Here is a 20,808-nt window from a genome sequence, read left to right on the forward strand (position 1 = left end):
TAAATGCATCCTACCCATTTCGCCTACCTGGAATCCCATCCCAATGGCACGCTGAGAGGTGGCGAAGAGCCATGAAGCCAAGAGAGAACCCCCAAGGCCTACGTGTCTGGTTTGATACCAAACTTGGCTGCTTAACTCTACCCTTAGGTCCCAGCAACCCCCCCTTTGGTGATGATGGGATTTGGGATTTGTCATTTCCAGTGTCTTGATGGCTTTGGTCTGGAGTGGGGTAGAGTCCACAAAGCCCGTATGGAATTAGCTCAGGACATCCTTTCCCCCTAACAGTTCTGCTGGAATCTTTATTATATTCATTTGCTCAATAATATATTTTCTCATCAAGGGGAGCATTGGGTGAGACAGGAGAGGTCAGCTGTGCCATATTGGGTTAGCTCCCTGTCAGGGGGTCAAACTCAGGCCATAAGGGTGATAAGGCTGAGACTTAATCCCTAGGCCACCAGGGAGGCCCAGATTTACTTGTTTACCAGATACCTTGTTGACAAAAATCGACATTGTATCTTACTGATTGATATTTACTGCTGATTATCTTCACTTGAATATATGCTATAGTGATCTAGGGCTTTTTGGCACTGCCTTTTTTCCAGAACTTAGCACAGTGCTTAGCACAGAGGAGGCCCTCAATAAAGTTTTATTGTGTGAGGAAAAATGAGGTGATATACACGAGCCACTCAGAACAATGCCTGGTATTGTGGTCATAATGCAAGGTCAGGGCTCTGTAAGGAGCAGCTTTCATCACAAAACATTTCTCTGTGCAAAAGGCTGCCTTTCATGGCCTCGTCCTGCCCAAAAACCCTGCCTACTAGGGAAGTGCAAACAAAATGCTTTGGGAGGAAAGAAGAGGGAGGAACAATTTTGACATAAATCCCAACAGAAATAAAAACCACAGAAGCCACCAGCTAAACAGAAGGGGAAATTTATTTAGCCTTTGGAAAGCTAGCATTTTTGTCTCCCATGCTGATGATAAAAGGCAGAGACTAAGTGCAGCATATGGTTCCATGTGGTGAGCATGGAATGTAGGAGAATGTGAGGGTGTAAAACTTCCAGCTAGCTCCATGCCTGGTGACAGGGTAGCACAGAGCAGTACGGAATACTCAAGAAAGCTGAGCTTGAAAAGCCGGGAGATGAATAACACTGGGTGTGAAGTGACTTTCCTTATCTCTCCTGCCTTGTGCTACTTCTCCCATCTGCAAAGACTCCCTTTATCTCTGCTGGTCAAAATGATGGCCATCCTCCAAGGTTCAACCCTCTGAGTTCCTTTTCAGATCACACCCCCAACTGGAAGTAACTTCCCTACCACCTGCAGCTTTTTTGAACTATGATATGTTAAAAAAAAAAAATTCACAATTTTAGAAATGTAATTGGCTTTTTGAAGGGATTCAGGCATTGTAGCATCCCATCTAGATACAACAAGGGTTTATACAAAATGGAGCTTATCTGGAGACAGAAAGAGGGTTATCAGCAAGAAGAAAGATCTTGTCACCTTCTCTGGAGAAGGAAGGGAGGAGTCTGTCATGCAGATCACCTTACTGGTGTTGAGTAAGAAACTCCAGATTGATTGGTTTAGGATTACACTTTGGGAGAGATTGAAACTGCAACAGGTATTAAGTCTGGGTGTGGGCCCAGCATGAAGGGTTCCATTTTATACCTGTATATTTTTTTCCAATTTTAAACACACTCTTTACCTTTATTAGGCTACTAATGAGGAGCTTTGTATTTATCTCCCTGTTTCACTGATGAATTCTGAATACTAGGGATGATTATTATTTTTTAAGTTTTATTTATTTATGCATAGAAAAACTGGGGTGTAGGTTAGAGGTATGGGGGGTAAGAGGATTCACCATAGATAGAGTGGGAAGCAGAATAGGCAGATTTACTGAAATACACTGCTGAGGGGAGCAGTGGGTGAGACAGGAGAGGTGTGCTGTGCCATGTGGGTAGCTCCCAGGCGGGGGTTGAACTTAGGCCATAGAGGTGATAGCACTGAGACTTAACCTCTAGGCCACCAGGTTGGCCCAGGATTATTTAATGAACAAGAAAAACATCTTATTTATTTAGAGGGCAAGTGCCATATGCTCTGCATGTGGGGTGACAACATGAAATAGCCACCAGCTCACAGACTACCTTGCACCAGTTTCTGAATCAGTTCCCCAGGCTCTGCCAGCTGGATCTTTAATGAAGGCAAACAAGAGGATACCAGAAGATGGCCAGATCCTCAGCCATCTTGGAAGGAGGGGACTTGGGAAGAAGTTACTCCAGGAGGAGTGCAAAGTAATTATTTATAAGTAAATCCTTAGAAATTTGTCAAAAATGGGGGTTTCCCTTAGACCAATCTTCAGCAGTCATTAATTCCTTTAATTACTTTGAGGGCAAAATTGTTCCAGAAGAAGATTCATATTCCATAACCACGGATAGCAGAATCAGTGACCCCCAAGTCTTTCTATTCTTCAAGATATCTCTGACTTTGCATTTTTTTATCCAGAATGCCCCATAATCTTACTCTTACCAGAGGTTTCTGGAACCTCTATTCCTCTCTTCCATCCTTCTCTCCTGAGGCTGTGGAAATGTCTTAAAAACAAGGTAAGTCATGTCTCAGCTGCATCCATACAATTTGGTGTTGGTAAGCTTAGTCCCTGCAAGAGCAAAGGAAGAGGGAGTGAAAGGTACAGGGGGAGGGAGGGTCTAGTAAGACAGCATGCACAGTGTAGTAAGAAACCTGCACATACATATTGTTTAGGGCCTGTCTGCCCTGAGTTAATTTTCCAGCCCAAGGACACATCTGGAGGAGTGCAGGGAGTCAGTGCTATCTGAAGACCAGCCTCAGCACAGGGGGACAAGCGTGTGTCCATGTGTGCAGGAGGGCGATAAGGAGTTCTGGGGACTGGATGGACATTATGAGCTCCTGGCAGCGGTGAAGGCCTGCTCACTGGCGAACTGTCTTTGTTCAACTCACTATAAAAAGCCAACTAGAAATGAAATGTGAAGGCGGTTTCTTTGGGGTGTTAACCCCCTCTCTTCCAGATTGCTGGCTGTCTGATTAAAGTGTGATTTAAAGATTTAATTCTTGGGCCTCCCTGGTGGTGCAGCGGTTGAGCGCTGGGTTGTGAAGCTGCCTGCAGCCTTTGCAGCGCTGGTTCAATCCCTGGCTGCTGGGTGAGGGTCCCACATGGCACGCAGACCTCTCCTGCCATGACTGCTGCTCCCCTCAGCAGTGTATTTTGTCAGTCTGCCTGTTCTGCTCCCCCACTCTGGCTCTGGTGAATCCTTTCACCCTCCTGCGCTTCTGACTGTACCCAGTGCTTGTATAAATAAATAAATAAATCTTTAAAAAAAAATAAAGATTCAATTCCTGTGTCTATTTTATTGGCATTGGGTGGTGACAGGTGGCCCAAGCTCTAGACTTCAGGTAACAGGAGCAGATAGAATGGGACTGAATCCAGTCACCTGGGGAAAAGATTCCTTTTCATTTCGTTCCTTCATAACTGCTTCTCCCATTTTATTCCCAAATCTTTAAGGGAAAGAGAGAGGAAACAGTATCTCATCCTTACTCCTCAGCCCCCACCCCAACAGATAAGCAATTTTCCACTTCTCATCCCTTTTTTAAAATGTGCCTTCTTCTGATTCATTCCACAATCTCTAGCTAGACCTGGGGATATAACTGTCCTGGTTTGTTCTCTCCTCCTTCTTAATTCTTTGGTGATTATCCTCAGAGAACTGAAAGCCTGGCACAGTGAGACTCCAGGGGCAGGGAGATGGGCTAGAACAAGCAGTACGAGCCAGTCAACATTCACGCAGTAGTGCTTCATGGAAAAATCTCTTCTTTTCCATTTCTGAGTCACACCTCTTCCTGTAGGGTCAGCCCTGTGTTTCTCAAACTCAGATCTGGGCTGGGGGGCTAGGGGTGTGTGAGGGGGGAGGGATGGAGTAAGGGATTAACAGATCCACACAGGTCTTCTCTGGGAACTGAGTCCTCTTATATAACTTAAATTTGAGGGCCCTCCCTGATGGCCTAGGGGTTAAGTCTCAGTGCTATCACTGCCTACTGCAGCCTGAGTTCAATCCCCAGCCAGGGAGCTAACCCACATGTTGCGGCAGACCTCTCCTGTCTCGCCTGCTATTCCCCTTAGCAGTGTATTTCAGTCAATCCATCCATTCTGTTCCCCACTCTGTCTCTGGTGAATACTCCCCCTTCCTCTGGCCTACACCCCAGTTCTTCTATGCATAAATAAATCTTTACAAAATTTTATAAAGTTTTCATTTTGATGGGTCTTTTCAAAAATAAAAAAAAAATTTTTTTGCATGATTTGGATTGTGTTTTTAGGGGTGTCAGTGCCTGTGTTTGTTTTTATAATCAGAACTGTGAATGTCACCCGGGGTGGAGTCTGGGAGCTGGACTACTCAGTTCTTGTCTTGGTGAGGAAAGAATTAAATCTTGAGGCTAGAGTGAGGCAGAAAAACAAGAAATTTATTGTCAGATAAGGAGGAGGACAGGACATTTTGTGAAAAGACAGGGGTCCCAAGTGGGTAGCCTCTAGGGGCAAGAAGCATGGATTTATATATTTTATTTGAAATAAAGGTGGAGTTGTGGGGGGAGGGAGGAGATTAGTGCTCTGTATTGTGTCTTCTTGGATTGGCAGAATTCAAGACAGGTTCTTATCTAGTTGATTCTGGCTATCTGTGGAGCCCCCGAGCCGGGGTCTCCTTGGCCAGAGGATATCTCCTGGAATGTGCGAGGGCGCTGATCTTGGCCCATGTAGGTGTTGCTGTATGGTGCTGGGGCAACCTACAGAATGTCTTTCATTTCAGCTTGTTTCAGAATGCTGTCTCAAGGCTAAGGCCCTAGTGGCCCTAACTAACTGCCTTCATGCCCAACTTACTTTCTCCTTCAAAAAGATCACCTAAAGAGACAGGTAACCACTTAAATTAATTCAGTGTTTGCTTGGTTCTACTGGTTTCTTCTCTCAGCCCCCCACCCCCATCCCAGGTTCAGTTCTAATTCATTCTTTTTTTTTTTTTAAGATTTATTTTATTTATTTATGCATACAAGAACTGGGGTATAGGCCGGAGGGGGGGAGGTGAGAGGCTTCACCAGAGACAGAGTGGGGAGCAGAAGAGGCAGATAGACTGAAATACACTACTGAGGGGAGCAGCGGGCGAGGCAAGAGAGGTCTGCTGCGCCATGGGGTTATCTCCCTGGCCAGATCGGATCGAACTCATGCTGCAGTGGCTGGTGATAGCTTGATAGCTCTGTCTTTAATCCCTGCGTTACCAGGGAGACCCCACATTGTTTATTTTTTTAAGATTTATTCATATAAGAACTGGGGTGTAGCCAGAGGTGGGGGTGGGTGGGTGGGAGAGAAGATTCACCAATGACAGAGTGGGGAGCATAACAGGAGGATCTACTGAAATACACTGCTGAGGGGATCTGTGGGCAAGGCAGGAAATGTCTACTGCCCATGTGGGTCAGTTTCCTGGCTGGGGATCCAATCCACGCTGCAGCGGCTGGCAATAGCTTCACATTGCTGAGACTTTAAACCCTGCGCCACCAGGGAAGCCCCTGAAGATATCTCATCTTCAGGGAATATTCCCTAATCTCACTCCCATAGAAGCTCTCACAAGCCACCACATAAGGGCTTGTCCTCCTGGGTGAGACTGACTCTAAATGCCAAGACAGCAGGAATTGTTTCTGTCTCATTCATCTATGTATCACCAGTTCTAAGCATGTTGCCAGGAACACAGCAGGTACTCAATAAATATTTGTTAAATGAGTGAGTGGAGGAGATAACACATAAAAGAGTCTGTTGGAACTGAAACATACACACAAAAACCAATAAGAGAATGTTACAAAGCAATACATTTGTAGCAGAGTAGTTTCTTACACTTGAGAGAAACTGATCTTTGAAAGGCCATTGGAGTGGATCTCTCAGTTAAGGCACACATAATACAAATTGGCAATCTTTGGGAATTAGGGTGTAATTAAACCTAGACTTCTTTCCCTTTTCTTAGAAATCTCTGAAATGGAAAGGGGAAGAGGGAGTGAGAAAAGGTGGATTAATTTTCAACAGGAGCCCAGGAATTCCAAGAATCGCAGTATTTAGCTTAGGGTAAAGGGGATGGCAGAGGACTAAAGTTACTCTGGCACAGAACTGAGAAATAAAACTTGAGGAAAAAAGTCTAGGTTAGTGACCCCAGGCACAACAAAAAACAGGGAGAGGATGGTTTTGACACAAGTGCCTCTAATGGTGAAACTCCCTCCCCTCCTAGCTCTTTTTGCTGCCTGGGGTGCAATGGCAGGTTGTTAGAGAGCCTACTGAGGAGGGAGCCAAAGTGAGATGCTGCATGGAATTATCCTTCCCTGAATTACTGTGATGGCCCAGCCTGTGTAGGCAGCTGGACAAGCAAGGCTGAATCACAAAAGGAAGCTATGTTTATTAGGAGCAAGAGGACCAATTTTCCACCCATACACCAGTGGAGCGGGTTATACTAGTTATATATGTGAAATTAGGACAAACTGAAGGGGCACAGAGCCAGGAGAAAGGTAAGAAACTATTTAGAGTCAAGTTGTTCAAAGTGTGGGCCGTGGACCAACAGCATATTTTCCAAGAGCTTGTTAGAAACTTACAGAATTGCAGGCCTCACCCCAGAGTTCCTAAATCAAAATATGCAACTTTAGGGCCTCCCTGGTGGCCAGGCGGTTGAGAGCCACACTGTGAATCTGTCTGCAGCCTTTGCAGCAAGGGTTTGACTCCCGGCCAGCCAGGGTGGGGGGTGGGGGAGGAGAAACCCACATGGCACAGCAGACCTCTCCTGTCTTGCCTGCTGCTCCCCTCAGCAGTGTATTTCGTCAGTCTGCCTGTTCTGTTCCCCACTCTGTCTCTGGTGAGTCCCCTCACTCTCCTGCGCATCAGGCCTGTACCCTGGTTCTTGTATAAATAAATAAACCTTAAAAAAATATATGCAACTTTAACAATTTTCCCAGATGACATATATGCATATCAACATTGAAAATCACTAAGTTTCTTGGGGAGGAAGAGACTGAAAGGCAATGATGAATACGAGGGGACTGGTAAGGCACTTCAGATGGCCCCCCAAGGAGAGGGTCGGTTGGGAAGGAAGAATTCTGAGAATGTATCTTGCAGCACACGGGGTAGACAAGTCGAAGGAGCCCAGTGCAGCTGGGTGCCCCTAACATCGGGATAAGAACAGCACAGGTGACCTAAGGTCGTCAGGTACAGGGCCCGGCCTGCTGCGGGTACAATTCACCCCCAGCCTCATTCGCCCGGGCTCTCCAGACCTGCTCCCAGGAACCTGGCCGGCCAGACCTCGCCTCCACGGGTTCGACCCGGCCCAGTTCGGTTGCTAAGGCTTAGAGCTTCCGGGTGGCGGGTGGGTGGGATGAAGTCACGGCCTGAAGGCGGGCTGCTAACCAGACGGCTTCCTCCCCATTGGCTGCCAGGAATTTGACTCGCTTCGCTGTCTCGCGGGTCCAGGGCGAGCTGTCAGTGTCGCCCCGCGGCCCCTCGCTCCCCCGGCCGTCCTCGTCTCCAGGAGCCCGCCTCCGAAGGCCGCCGCAGTAAGCCCTTAGCTTCGGAAGCGGAGGCGATGCCAGGGGTCCGGCAGTCGCGGCCAGGCTGGGCGCTTCGGCCGCTCGCATAGTTTTGACCCGACCGGGTGTCCGTAGTTCAGGCGGCTCCCCGCCCCGCGGCGAATTGTGGAAATTAGAGTTCTGGATCGGTTTGGGGTGGAACGGAGTTTCCAGCAGGAGAGAGGTTTTGGAGGAAAAAAACCCCAAAAACACCAATAGGATGTTAAGGGACGGGTCCCAAAACGTGCAAAAATAAGAATCCTGCTATTGGCATTGTCTTGATTTTTTTTTTTTTTAGGTGCTGATCCAAACCTGATCCATCCTATTCCGACCAAGCTGTTTACCCACGGTGGAAAGGACCAGGCGGATGAATGGAGACGCCTGCAGTCAGTCCAGTGGGAGAGACGAACACCTCTCTGCCGCGACTAGGAGGGGGAAAAACCCCGAAGAACCTTGATTCAACTACTCAGATTAGGCAGCAGCCCCAAACCCCACCTACTGAAATCCTTGAGTCGCGAGTGAGTCCAGATCCAGCCAGTCAAATTCTAGAGAATCCTCAAGGGACTGGAGAACTGGCTCCTGGACTTGAAGGAGACTCTGATAAATTTCGTGAATCAGCCAGTGGGATGCCAGAGTCCCTTCAAACTTCTGATCTGTGGCATTGCCCCGATGGGAGCTTTGTCAAGAAGATAATAATCCGTGGCCAAGGCTTGGACAAACCCAAGCTGGGCTCTGTCTGCCGGGTATTGGTTTTTGGGCTTCCTTTTGGGCCAGGGGTGCCAGAAGGCTCGATAGAGCTAACTGTGGGGTTAGGTTCATGGAGGGATGAAACTTGGGGTGAGATCATAGAGAAATGCTTGGAGTCCATGTGTCAAGGCGAAGAGGCAGAGCTTCATCTCCCTGGGCACTCCGGGCCTCCTGTCAGGCTCACATTGGCCTCCTTCACTCAGGGGCGGGACTCCTGGGAACTGGAGGCCAGCGAAAAGGAGGCCCTGGCCAAGGAAGAACGTGCAAGGGGCACAGAATTATTTCGAGCTGGTAACCCTGAAGGGGCTGCCCGATGCTATGGACGAGCTCTTCGCCTGCTGCTGACTTTACCCCCACCTGGCTCTCCAGAACGAACTGCCCTTCACGCCAACCTGGCTGCCTGTCAGTTGCTGCTAGGACTGCCCCTTTTGGCAGCTCAGAGCTGTGACCGGGTGCTGGAGCGGGAGCCTGACCATTTAAAGGCTTTGTACCGAAGGGGCGTTGCCCAGGCTGCCCTTGGGAACCTGGACAAAGCAATTGCTGACCTCAAGAAGGTGCTGGCGTTAGACCCCCAAAACCGGGCCGCCCAGGAGGAGCTGGGAAAGGTGATCATTAAGGCCAAGAAACAGGATGAAGGGCTGGCTCAGGGTCTGCGCAAGATGTTTGGCTGATTAAAATTTAAACCGTAAAAGAGACAGGAGCCTGTGAATTGTGGTCTGTGCTGTGAGATTTTGGGGGTGACTCGAGAGGGAGGGTTTCAGCCTATAACCCATTCCCAGCTTCTGTATTCTTACAGGAGGTAGCAATGATCTCGGTGTGCCTCTTTTCTTTTTTCTCATTAAAAATCCATATGGGTCACGTATACTACGTTTTGAGGGGCTTATCCATCTCTGAAGATGTCTAGAAGTTACCTAAACGTCTAAATTTAGGAGTAGCTGGGGGAGATGGCGGCCCTTTAAATGCTGAGAACTACATTTCCCAAGCTCTCTAGCGCCGAGTCCGGCTTGGCGCATGCGCAAAGGTAGCAGCCCGTACTGGGGAAGCGCTTGCCGCCTCCTGCCGTGCTCCCATTGGCCCGGCCTGTACGGCCGCCTCTTCTATTGATTCATGTGCTCAGCACCTAGTTTTCTTACTGGTCGGTAGGGCTTCCGGGACGCCCCCACTTTTTCAAGAGTCAACTGATTAGTTGACGGGGAGAGGCGGGCCTTGGGAACAGTCTCATGGTTGGGGGGTGGGGGGGGGGAAAGATGGCGGAGCTGATGCTCCTCAGCGAGATTGCGGACCCGACGCGTTTTTTCACCGACAACTTGCTGAGCCCGGAGGACTGGGGTCTGCGGCGCGGGGCCTGGGGGAGGGGAGAGGGGGCTGTAGCAAGCAGTGCTCCTGAGGCACTCGGGAACGAAGCAGCGGCCCAAAGAGGGAGGCTGGGCAGATACGGAATCCATCATCCAAAGGAGGGCGGAGCAGGGCGTTTCGTTGTGTTTTGGGGGTGATGCAGGAGTTGGGGAAGACCTCCACCCCATGCGGAAACGTCTAGTTGTTCCGGGGTCGGAGAGGGAGGGCCTGAAATTCTTTGGCTGTTCGCATCACTTTTCAAGTGGGCGGGCGGTGGGTCTGGCTGAGCCGAGCCAATGAGGAATGGGGTGAGGCCTGTGTGTGGATCTGTAAGCTGCATCGCCACGACCCCTCTGACACGCCGCATCTCTTGCAGACAGCACCTTGTACACTGGCCTAGATGAAGTGGCCGACGAGCAGGCGCAACTTTTCCGTTGTCCGGAGCAAGATGTCCCGGTATTGTACCCCCAGCCCTGTCTTAGTGGGTGGGAGTGGTCCCAGAACCAGGACTCATCCCCAGGTCAGAGCTCATTTGGAGCCACCCCTTTTCCCTCACATTCCTGCAGTCTAATATTCTCCCCTATTCAGTTTGGCAGCAGCTCCTTGGACGTGGGGATGGATGTCAGCCCCCCTGAGCCCCCGTGGGACTCCCTGCCTATCTTCCCAGGTAAGATCCTTTGACTCCCTCATCCTCCCGGAAGCCCTCATTTCCCCCTGTTTCCCAGGAGCTACATAGCTACCCCTATCCTCATATCTTCTCCATTTGAGTGCCTGCGTGCTCCTGCCTCTAACCCCTTACATGCATTTCTTCTCCCTTGCCCTGGTGAGGAGTGCCCACCCCCAGGTCCTTTAGACTCTTGTCAGACTCTGATTCCTGGTTCTTTTCTTTTCTTTCTTTCTTTTTTTTAATATTTATTTATTTATGCATACAAGAGCTGGGGTTCAGGCCAGAGGTGCAGGGGGTGAGAGGATTCACAGAGACAGAGTGGGAAGCAGAACAGGCAGATCCACTGAAATACACTGTTGAGTGGAGCAGCAGGTGAGACAGGAGAGGGCTGCTGCACCATGTGAGTCACAGGCCTGGCTGGGGATCGAACTCGTGCTGTAGTGGATGCGGATAGTTTCATAGTGCAGACACTTGCCTCTTCCCCCACCAGGGAGGCCCCTTCCTGGTTACTTTCTAACCCTCTTTTTTTTTCAGATCTTCAGGTGAAGTCTGAGCCATCTTCTCCCTGCTCTTCCTCCTCTCTCAGCTCAGAATCATCACATCTTTCTACAGAGCCCACCAGCCAGGTAAGAGAGCCATCTCACGCCTGCTCTGTGGCAGGGATTCTGCTCCATTTCCTTCAGCCTGAGGTGGTGAGGAAATGATTTGTATGCGATGAGTCATGTGGGGGCTTCTTCCCTGCTTTGCCATTTCTTTAATATCCTCATTTGCTACACCTCCACTCTGGTTGTCTAGAAAGAAGATGAAGTCTTTAATATAAAGAGCTATGTGGTAGCCGAGGTGGGGTGAGAGGAAGAAAGTTGTTAACTACTGGGAATTTTGCAACTGTTCTTGACTAAATTGTCTACTTGAAGGCAATATTTGAAATTATGAGACTTCACCAACCTTCTCAGGATTAAAGCAGAAAGAACAATGGTCCAGAGACAGCTCAGGGAGATGCTAATGATTTCTAAACTCTAATGTTTTTGTTCTTGCACCTATTCTCAACACCTCCCTTATTTTCTTTCCTTTCTTACCCCTCCTGCCTCACCCCAACTCTCACCCAGGCCTCTGGCTCAGGGGATGTGCTGGTTGTGAAGACAGAATCCTTGGAACCCCCACTCTGCCTCCTGGGAGATGATCCAGCATTCCCATTTGAAACTGTCCAGATCAATGTGGGCCCCGCCTCTGATGATCCTTCAGGTAAGAACAGCCACCCACTGTCCTCAGACTTCTATCAGGGCAGAGAGAGGGTGTGTGTGTGTGCAGTTGTGTGTAGACAGGTCAGGGGCTGCAGGCAGCAGGACAGGAGGGAAAGGTGGGAGGGGAAATGGCAGATAACCAGGAGAAGCCTGGAGAGGGAGGGAGGATTATAGGAAACCATAGTCAGGGGAGCACTGAAGAAATGGGGATGGTTTTTCTTTCTGTTTCTTGTTTTTAGTGTCCTGTTGTGTGATTTAATCTTCTGTTGCTTTGCATTTATTTTTAAATATTTATTTTTATTTATGCATATAAGAAATGGGGTATAGGCCAGAGATGCAGGAGGTGAGAGGATTCACCAGGGAGCAGCAGAACAGGCAGATCTACTGAAATACACTTCTGAGGGGAGCAATGGGCAGACGAGACAGGAGAGGTCTGTTGCACCTTGTGGGTTAGCTCCCTGCCTAGGGATCGAACTCATGCCACAGTGGCTGGCAATAGCTTGATAGTACTGAGACTTTAACCCCTGCACTACCAGGGAGGTCCTGCTTTGCATTTAAAAAAAAACATGGACATTTCAGGGCATATTATTTGTGTTACTTTTACCCTCCCTCCCATGATATACTATAAAATTTTTCCAAATTATAAAATCTCAAAATTATAAAAAGAACCTTGACTCTACATAAAGAAAGGAAGCATCAAAAAAGAAATGAAAGTAAAGCTAAAAAAAAGCATTTACTTTCTTATTCTTAATTGATCTAACATAATAGTTGTTTCAAAATTGTGTATACTGTATTCAATTGTGTATTCAATTGTGCATTCAATTGTGTATACTGTATAAGTGTATATACACTTATGTATATTTACGAGTAAGTGAAATTAGTGACGGCAATAATACAAGAGACAGGAGGAAGAATTAGGAATATTTTGCTATTTCAAGGTATTTGCAGTACCCGTGAAGTAGTATGTGTTATTTGAAAGTAAATTTGCGCTTATTGTAAATGTATAGTACTGGGGAAAAGAATTCAAACATATGGAAAAATCAGAATACCATTTATTTAACTCCCAATTCTACAGCTAACATTGTTTGTTTTTAAGCATTATTAGATTTATTTACTCTGATGTGTTTATTCAGTAAACATTTATTGAGCACCACTCCATGCCAGACACTAGACAGGGTCCTGGGGATGCAAAGTTGGGAATCCAGGATGGTGGGGGGAGAAAGACAAGTCCCAGTCAGCCCAGGTGTGGTCATTCTAGCATAGAGATGATCACAGGGACCCATGAAAGCACTTAAGAGAGGGCGTCTTATTCCGCTGGGACTGGATCAGGCATGGTGCTCCTGGAGGAAGGGTTTCCTGAGCTGAGTTTTGAAGTACATGTGGAAATTAGCCAGAAATGTGCGGTGACAGGCATGTATGTGTTAAGAACCTGCATCTCTTCAGAGTGGATGTGGGGAGGGGTTGGGGATGGTAAGCAGCTGTAGTCTGCTGGACCAGGTGGCAACTCTGCTAAGGGACTTATAGTTTTTAATCCTGTGGGCACTCGGGAGGCTTGGAAAGATCAAGCAGGACAGCAATATGATTAGGAAGATGACTGGTAGCAGAGCAGAGAGTGGTGGCTGAGAGATAGGATTTGAGACAGGAGCGGGAGGATGAGGAAGTGACTCATGCAGTTAGTCAAATAAGATATTTGGGTGCGAGTTTGAAGGTTGGGTGTATATATGACAGCAGGATTTGAGTGTTACTCTTGGTGATCCTGCTCAACTTCCCCATGGCACATAACTTCAGCCTGGACAACACTTAGTAATTGTTGCCTCTAAAGAGAACTGTCACCGTGCGTGGCATGCGTCACCATGCACTCAGCAGTCCAGGGACCCCCAGGCAGACTACAGAGGGTGACAGACAGAAGTGTGGAGTCTCTCATTTGTACAGAGTGGATTCGTCACAAACTTACCAAGTCAGTGAAATTCCAAATAAAGTGTTTCAGCCTCCACCTGCAGCTTGTGAAAAGTATGGTGGGGATCAGCAGCACCCTCATAAATTGCAAATTGTTGCCAGAATGAAAAGTACAAAAAGATGTCCATTGGGGAAAAAGATATAATAAAGATGCTTGGGTTAGAAGCAGCAAATACTCCTCGAGTTCATAGGAATGTCCCTTCAGTGAATGCAAAACTGAAAGTAGTTAAACATTTTATGAGAATTCAGCCCCTGAAATTGCCACAAGGACTTCCTCCAGAGGACATAGTAACACGTGTCTCAAGAGCACCGGGGAATTAGTAGTGGGATGTTCCTTAAACTCTCTGGGCCACAAGGCAATTAAGGCCTAATGCCAGAGCAATTTCACATTAAAAAATGCAAGTCATTTTTATTTAAAGATGGTGAGAAAGTGTTTTCACTAAAATGTAATTTAAATAGCAATAAACATCAGAAAGATATTTGGATGCCATGAAGAAGGCAGAAAGAATGCAGTAGAATGGATGAGTTGCAGTAATCCCCTGGGCATTGGAGGGAGGGAGGGGGAGGAGGGAATGCCTGAGCTTCTGGCTAGCGTTTCCATCCAGTGGGTGAGGGTACCTTTCATTGGGTAGAGACTGCAAGAAGAACTGGGGACGGTGAATTTAGAGCTGAGCTTATGATTGTTGATTTCAAAGTACCTTCTGGGTGTCCTGGCACTGCCTCACTTTGGTTAAACTTCAACCAGAAGCTGAAAGGCAGGGGAGCCCAGTGAGGCATTCCATACATGTTTTCCTCTCGGGCAGGGGAAGGTGAAGAGTGGATTTAGAGGGACAAGCAGATCCTCTCCAGTACATTATCAAAAGTTGAAAATGAGGACAAACAAAATAAGGATTGAAAAGTCCTTAATAGCAGAAAGATCGACATCAATTTTTCAAAGGATAGGGTTATTGGAATCAGATTTTCCCCTGCTAATTGGGTGTTTTTTGAGGGCCTGTACTTTACCCATCACTTTTATAGGCATGTGGCCTAAGACAGAGTCCTTGATTTTGGGGAATCTCATGAGAGCCATAACAGATAATTAAAAGCTCAAATAGTGGTCGCCTCTGAGGAGGAAGGGACCTGGGTGACAGGTGGGCAGGAAGGGAAGGAGATTCACTTTTCACTAAATTTTCCTTTGTGTTTTTTTTTTAAAGATTTATTTTTATTTATGCATAAATAAAAGAACTGGGGTGTAGGCCAGAGTTGCTGGGGGGGGGGGGCGGAGGGTAAGGGGATTTACCAGAGACAGAGTGGGGAGCAGAACAGGCAGATCTACTGAAATGCACTGCTAGGGGGAGCAGCAGGCGAGACAGGAGAGGTCTGCTGCGCCATGTGGGTTGCTCCCTGGCCGGCTAGGAATCGAACTCGTGCTACAGTGGCTGGCTACAGCTTGATAGCGTTATCTTCAACCCCTGCGCCACCAGGGAGGCCCGCCGGTTTGAAACTTTAAAATAGCAATGTTGGAATTAGATAATCGCCTACCAAATGAGTGATATGGACCAGACGTAGTATAGACTGTTTGCCTTTGGGTTGAATCTGGGCCTGGGATGGGTTTTATTTCACTTACTTGCAGACTAGCAAGTCTTAAAGTAGGGGTAGCAGAGTCCACAAAGGCTTAGAGCTGACTGAGACTTACAGTTTGGTGCTGAGAGTAGGAAGGGAATTTGTGTGAAGGGACAAGCTGTGAGCCCTGTTTCCAGGCAGTTGAATTTAGGCAAGTGAGAATGGAAGTGACCAGCAGGTAGCTTGGGAGTCAGGATCAAGGCACAGTGGGGCAGGCAAGGGTTGAGGTGCAGATTTGGCGTGGTTAGCATGGAGCTCTGTGATAGCACTGGGCCAGGATGAGGTGAGATCCAGCAAGTTAGGAGCGTGGGTCTATATGAATGCCATAGACAGCTCCCCTTGCCTGGGCCTCTTCTTTGTGAGTGGACTAGCTCTCTGAGGAAAAAAGAAGGAAAGCAGAAGCCTTGAGGAAACCTGAGCAGTGGTGCAAAAAATGGAAAGAGCCCTGTAGAAAAAGGAAGTCCTGGGTTAAGAGCTCCATGGCTTCTCCTTCTGTACCTCCTGCCTAGGGCCACAATAGTTCTGTGTTCAGGTACAAGGAGAAATGACTGTGTCTCCAAGATCCCCACCTTAACCCTTTTCTCCTTCAGTGTTTATCTAATACCCAGCTTTTTGTTTCATCCTGCCATCCCACAGATGTCCAGACCAAGGTAGAACCTGTCTCTCCATGTTCTTCCATCAACTCTGAGGCTTCCCTGCTCTCAGCAGAGTCCCCCAACCAGGTGAGCATCAACCCCTCTTCCTCCTTGCAGGCACTCCAGGGAGTTCCTCCTCACTCTAAAGGTATGACAGCTTTCTCTTCAGCTCCTCCTCAGCACTCTCCCTGACTCGCCTATCTTCTGGAATGCCCCACATAGGCCTTCACAGGAGAAGAGGTGCTGGAAGTAAAGACAGAGTCCCCATCCCCTCAAGGGTGTCTCCTGTGGGATGTGCCAGGTCCCCCGCCTGGAGCTGTCCAGATCAGCATGGGCCCTTCCCCTGATGGCTCCTCAGGTAATTGGGACCTGCCCCCTGGTGGCTCCTCAGGTAATTCCCAGGCTCCCACACCTGGGAAACCTGGCAAGATGTCTGTATTCTCGACATTCTCTCCTTCCTTTTACTTTTCTTCAGGCAAAGCCCTGCCCTCCCGGAAGCCAGCACTGCAGCCCAAACCTGTGGTGATAACCACTGTCCCTCTGCCACCCAGAACTGTGCCTCCCAGCACCACTGTCCTTTTGCAGCCTCTTGTCCAGCCACCCCCAGGTACTGAAGAAGGAGAAGGGCTGGATTGACCTTATCAGGGAGCCCCCAGCTGTTGGGTTAGGTGCCCAAACGTGGGTGTGGATACAAACACCTCACCTGACTTATAGCTTTCTGACTTCCTCCTCTTGCTTACTTGCCCAGTATCTCCAGTTGTCCTCATCCAAGGTGCTATTCAGGTCCAGCCTGAGGGGCCAACCCCCACTGCTCCTCGGCCTGAGAGGAAGAGCATTGTTCCAGCTCCTATGCCTGGGAACACCTGCCCCCCTGAAGTGGATGTGAGTATGGGGGAGGGGAGGAGTAGGGTCCTGTCATGGGAAGAGAAGAGGAAAGTCCGTCATGGGAGAGAACTGTGGGATGATAAGGGAGCAAAAAGTGAGGAAGCAGGGCCTCCCTGGTGGCACAGGGAGCTATCCGCAGCAGTCTCTGCAGCACAAGTTTGATCCCTAGCTGGCCAAGGAGCTACCCACATGGTACAGCAGACCTCTCCTATCTTGCCTGCTGCTCCCCTAAGCAGTATATATCAGTCAGTCCACCTGTTCTGCTCACCACTCTGTCTCTGGTGACTCCCCACCCCCCAGCATCTCTGGCCTGTACCCGTTCTTGTATGTATAAAGGAATAAATCTTAAAAAAAAAAAAAGGGTGAGGAAGAACCCTGGTCCTGAAGGTCAGAGCGGACCCCTGAGTAGATGAGGAGACACTCTGTTGTTGGCTATCACTGCAAATGGAGACATCAGTGTGGTCTCAAAGGCAAGGGAGCCATATTGTGTTGCAAGAGGGAGGCTGCTTCCTATGGGAGTACCGCGTGAACTGTTGTGTAATGACAGCAAGGGTAAATTCGGAGGCCTAGAAAAGAGAATCAAGAAGGAAGACTCTACCCAGGAAAGGAACTGAGGTTCCACCAGGAACCGGGATGGAGGAAATTCCTTCTCTAGCCTAACTTCTCTGAGATTTGAGAGGAGCAGGGATTGGTGGAGAGAAGGGTTCCTTCTCTGAAATGTTTTAGCAGTAAAGAAAAACCCCTCTGACTGTGGGGTGGCGGGCAGGAAAGCCAGAGTGACTCGTGAGCTTTGGGGAAGAGGTCCCTGGAATTGGGGGTGTGCTTCCCCTCTCAGCCACCCTTCATTCTCCTTCTGACCCTCTGGGTGCCTAGGCAAAGCTGCTGAAGCGGCAGCAGCGAATGATCAAGAACCGGGAGTCAGCCTGCCAGTCCCGAAGGAAGAAGAAAGAGTACCTGCAAGGACTGGAGGCACGGCTGCAGGCCGTGCTGGCTGACAACCAGCAGCTCCGCCGGGAGAATGCTGCCCTCCGGCGGCGGCTGGAGGCCCTACTGGCCGAGGTTAGCTGGCCTCCTTGGGAGACCTGCAGGAATAAGGGACCCTTGAAGAATAGGGGACTCAGCCTTTCTTTTATTTCTTCTGCCCCTTAGAACAGCGAGCTCAAGCTAGGGTCCGGCAACAGGAAGGTGGTCTGCATCATGGTCTTCCTACTCTTCATTGCCTTCAACTTTGGGCCTGTCAGGTGAGCCCTTTCTGCCTTCCCAGAACCTTCCAGATGAAGCCCACCCTCACAGCTGCCTGATTTCCTGCTTTAGCCATCTCAGCCCCTTTTATCCCACTGATGTTTGGACACCACTGGGGTCCTTAGCACCAGTATGTCTCCATCCTGTCCCTTCTTGTCCCATCGTTTCTCTCAAATGATATGCCCTGGTATAGAGGACAATGATAACTTTGATAAAAATAGTGATCAGTAAGTACTTGCTGAGTTTGAGGCTCTAGGTCAAGCGGTTTCCTGGCCCCATGAAGTAGGCGCGGCTCTCATTCCCACCTTGATGAAGCTGGAGTTTCTCCTTACGCTCTGTCTTTGACTGCAGCATCAGCGAGCCGCCTCTGGCTCCTGCCTCTCCTCGCATGAGCGGAGAGGAGCTGAGGCCCCGGCGACACCTGCTGGAGTTCTCAGCGCAAGAGCCAGTTCATGGAGTTGAGGACCTGCAGGGCTCTTCCCCAGTCCCCGAGGAGCCCCAGCTCAGTCCCACTGGCCAACCAAGTTTCAGGTGAGAAGAGGATTTGCTCTCACTTGGGGGTGCTGAGGCTGTGTGATCCCTAGAAGTTACTTTTTCTTTTTGAGGAGAGCCAGAGTTGCTCTCTTGCTGTCGCTACCATCTCCATTGTCCGGTCATTGCCTCCTCCCTGCATATCCCAGGAACCTGACGGCCTTCCCAGGGGGCTCCAAGGAGCTGCTGCTAAGAGACCTGGACCAGCTCTTCCTCGCCTCTGACTGCCGGCACTTCAACCGAACTGAGTCCCTGAGGTGTGGGGGAGTCACAGCTGGTGCTTCTTCCCTGTCATCCGAGGCCCCTCCACAGACTGCCTGGCTGTCATGTGCCGAAGCGCCAGCTCTCCCTGCCTCTCTTCTCCCTCCTGTGTGTGAGTGAGGACCATGAGGGTCTTGGCCCAACTCAGAGATGTTACCCCTTCTCTTTTTCCCCAGGCTTGCTGATGAGCTGAGTGGCTGGGTCCAGCGCCACCAGAGAGGCCGGCGGAAGACCCCCCAGAGAGTCCAAGAGCGACAGGTAGGAGGGGATGCTGGCTAAGGAGGGCCACCTGAAGCCAAGGGCTAAGAGTCTTGGGGATTTTGAGTGGACGTCTCATGGAGGCTTGAGCCATTGTTTGTAGGACGTGGAAAGGTGGGTGTGAGGTGGCATCAACTTCCAGGGGCTGTCTGTCTCTCCCTTTTCCCTTCACCCTCTTCAAATCCTTAGATACTTCTCCTTCCAGAAGTCTCAGCTACGGAAGAAGCCGCCTCCAGTTAAGACAGTCCCCACCCAACCCCTCGGCCCCCCAGAAAGGTGAGTTGGGGGCTCACCTCATTTGCTTATTTGAATATAGGGCTCCCCTCATTTGCTTATTTGCAGGAGGTTCCTCTTGAAAAAGTTGTCCTTGCTTGTCACTGCCATCAGTGGCGTTGGCCTCCCGCATCCATGGGGCATCTCCTGTCTTGTTTTCTTTCATCTTCTTTCCCTGTCCCCAGTTTGACCTGGACACTGGGCTTAGTTCCTCCCAAATCCTGTTTCCCTACCTGCCTAGGGATTCTTTGGGTCAGCTACAGCTGTATCGCCACCCAGACCGTTCACAGCCGGAGTTCCTGGATGCAATTGACCGACGGGAAGACACATTTTATGTTGTCTCTTTCCGAAGGGTGAGTTCCTCCTCCCTGCCCCATCCTATCAGCCTGGGCATCCCAGCAGTCTGTTTGTCCTCAGGTTGATGTTGTGGAGTAGGACCAGGACAGGTCTGGTATCATTTCCTGACCCTCCTGGCCTGGGCCCTCTGTTTCCCAGGACCACTTGCTGCTCCCAGCCATCAGCCACAACAAGACCTCTCGGCCTAAGATGTCCCTGGTGATGCCCGCCATGGCTCCCAATGGTAATTCTTTCCCTGCTGGGTGTGGGGTGGGGTCCTGAAATTGAGGAAGTGGGAGTTCCACTAGGGAGATGCAGCATGAGCTATTGGGAGAGAGATGGGGAGAGGCGTGGGGCCTTGCAGAGAGACCTAGATGAGATGAGAGGAGCAGGAAACAGAGAGAAGAACGAAATGCAGGGAATGAGGCCCAGGGACGAGGACGAGGCCCGGGGTCCTCCCTCACTGAATGTGCTTGGGTGGGTGCTGGGCAGAGGGGCCGTGGGAACTTGGTAGACTCTCACTCCATTTTTTTTCTCTTGTGTTCTCTTCTGTGACCTCCCCGCTACCATGGCCCTTTCATCCCTGCTCACCTTCACGTCTCTGACCCTCCACCCTACCTGCCCTCCCTTCTTCCTTAACTTTCCCCTTCTTCCAGAAACCCTGTCAGGCCGGGGCCCTCCGGGGGACTATGAGGAGATGATGCAGATCGAGTGCGAGGTCATGGACACCAGGGTGATTCACATCAAGACCTCCACAGTGCCCCCCTCGCTCCGAAAACAGCCATCCTCGACCCCCGGCAATGCCACTGGTGGCCCCTTGCCAGCTTCTGCAGCCAGCCAGGTCCCGCGGGCGGCCCGTCAGCCCCTCTACCTCAATCATCCCTGACCTCTAGACTCACACTGATTTAGCTGGGGGGCGGGGGGCGGGGCGGGCAGGTGGGACTGTTTCTGATTTCCCTGGTTCCTAAGCTTGGGGCACTTAGTAAGGGAAGGACAGGGTGAGGGGCTAAGCACTTACTTGGTGGTGAGGGGGGTTCACCTCTCTTTTCACCCTCTTTTGGAATATAGGGCTCCCCTCATTTCTGTGAACCCCCCAGTTCCTGCTTCTTTCTTTGAGGGTATCGAGTGAGGTTAAATTTTAGGGTATACACTCTAATCATTTGTTTTTCTGTTTGGGGGGTGGAGGTGGGAATTTAGTCCCCAGGCGGGACAGGGAGATTTTTACATTTTGGAGCCAGC

The 20,808-nt window shown here is 49.6% G+C and overlaps 2 protein-coding genes across 3 annotated transcripts; both read left to right on the forward strand.

Annotated features, from left to right (window-relative positions):
- Positions 1–7,971: 7,971 nt before the first annotated feature.
- On the forward strand, positions 7,972–9,018 carry FKBPL (FKBP prolyl isomerase like; the record flags this gene model as incomplete). Its single annotated transcript, XM_084259356.1, has 1 exon — positions 7,972–9,018. The coding sequence occupies one exon, from the start codon at positions 7,972–7,974 to the stop codon at positions 9,016–9,018; it is 1,047 nt and encodes a 348-aa protein (XP_084115482.1).
- A 549-nt stretch (positions 9,019–9,567) lies between these two features.
- ATF6B (activating transcription factor 6 beta) lies at positions 9,568–20,455 on the forward strand (the record flags this gene model as incomplete). Of its 2 annotated transcripts, none has more annotated exons than XM_084228633.1 (18): positions 9,568–9,724; positions 10,059–10,138; positions 10,271–10,349; positions 10,884–10,975; positions 11,456–11,591; positions 15,785–15,870; positions 16,006–16,141; positions 16,259–16,390; positions 16,532–16,665; positions 17,542–17,727; positions 17,818–17,909; positions 18,262–18,441; positions 18,591–18,698; positions 18,879–18,960; positions 19,166–19,236; positions 19,475–19,586; positions 19,729–19,813; positions 20,226–20,455. In XM_084228633.1, the coding sequence occupies 18 exons, from the start codon at positions 9,568–9,570 to the stop codon at positions 20,453–20,455; spliced, it is 2,178 nt and encodes a 725-aa protein (XP_084084759.1). The 2 variants fall into 2 exon arrangements, with proteins under 2 accessions (XP_084084759.1, XP_084084760.1); XM_084228634.1 differs by having other exon boundaries at positions 9,568–9,676.
- Positions 20,456–20,808: the final 353 nt, after the last annotated feature.

The sequence above is a fragment of the Talpa europaea genome, assembly GCF_964194135.1.
Source record: "Talpa europaea genome assembly, chromosome: 2".
NCBI classification, from domain to species: Eukaryota; Metazoa; Chordata; class Mammalia; order Eulipotyphla; family Talpidae; genus Talpa; species Talpa europaea.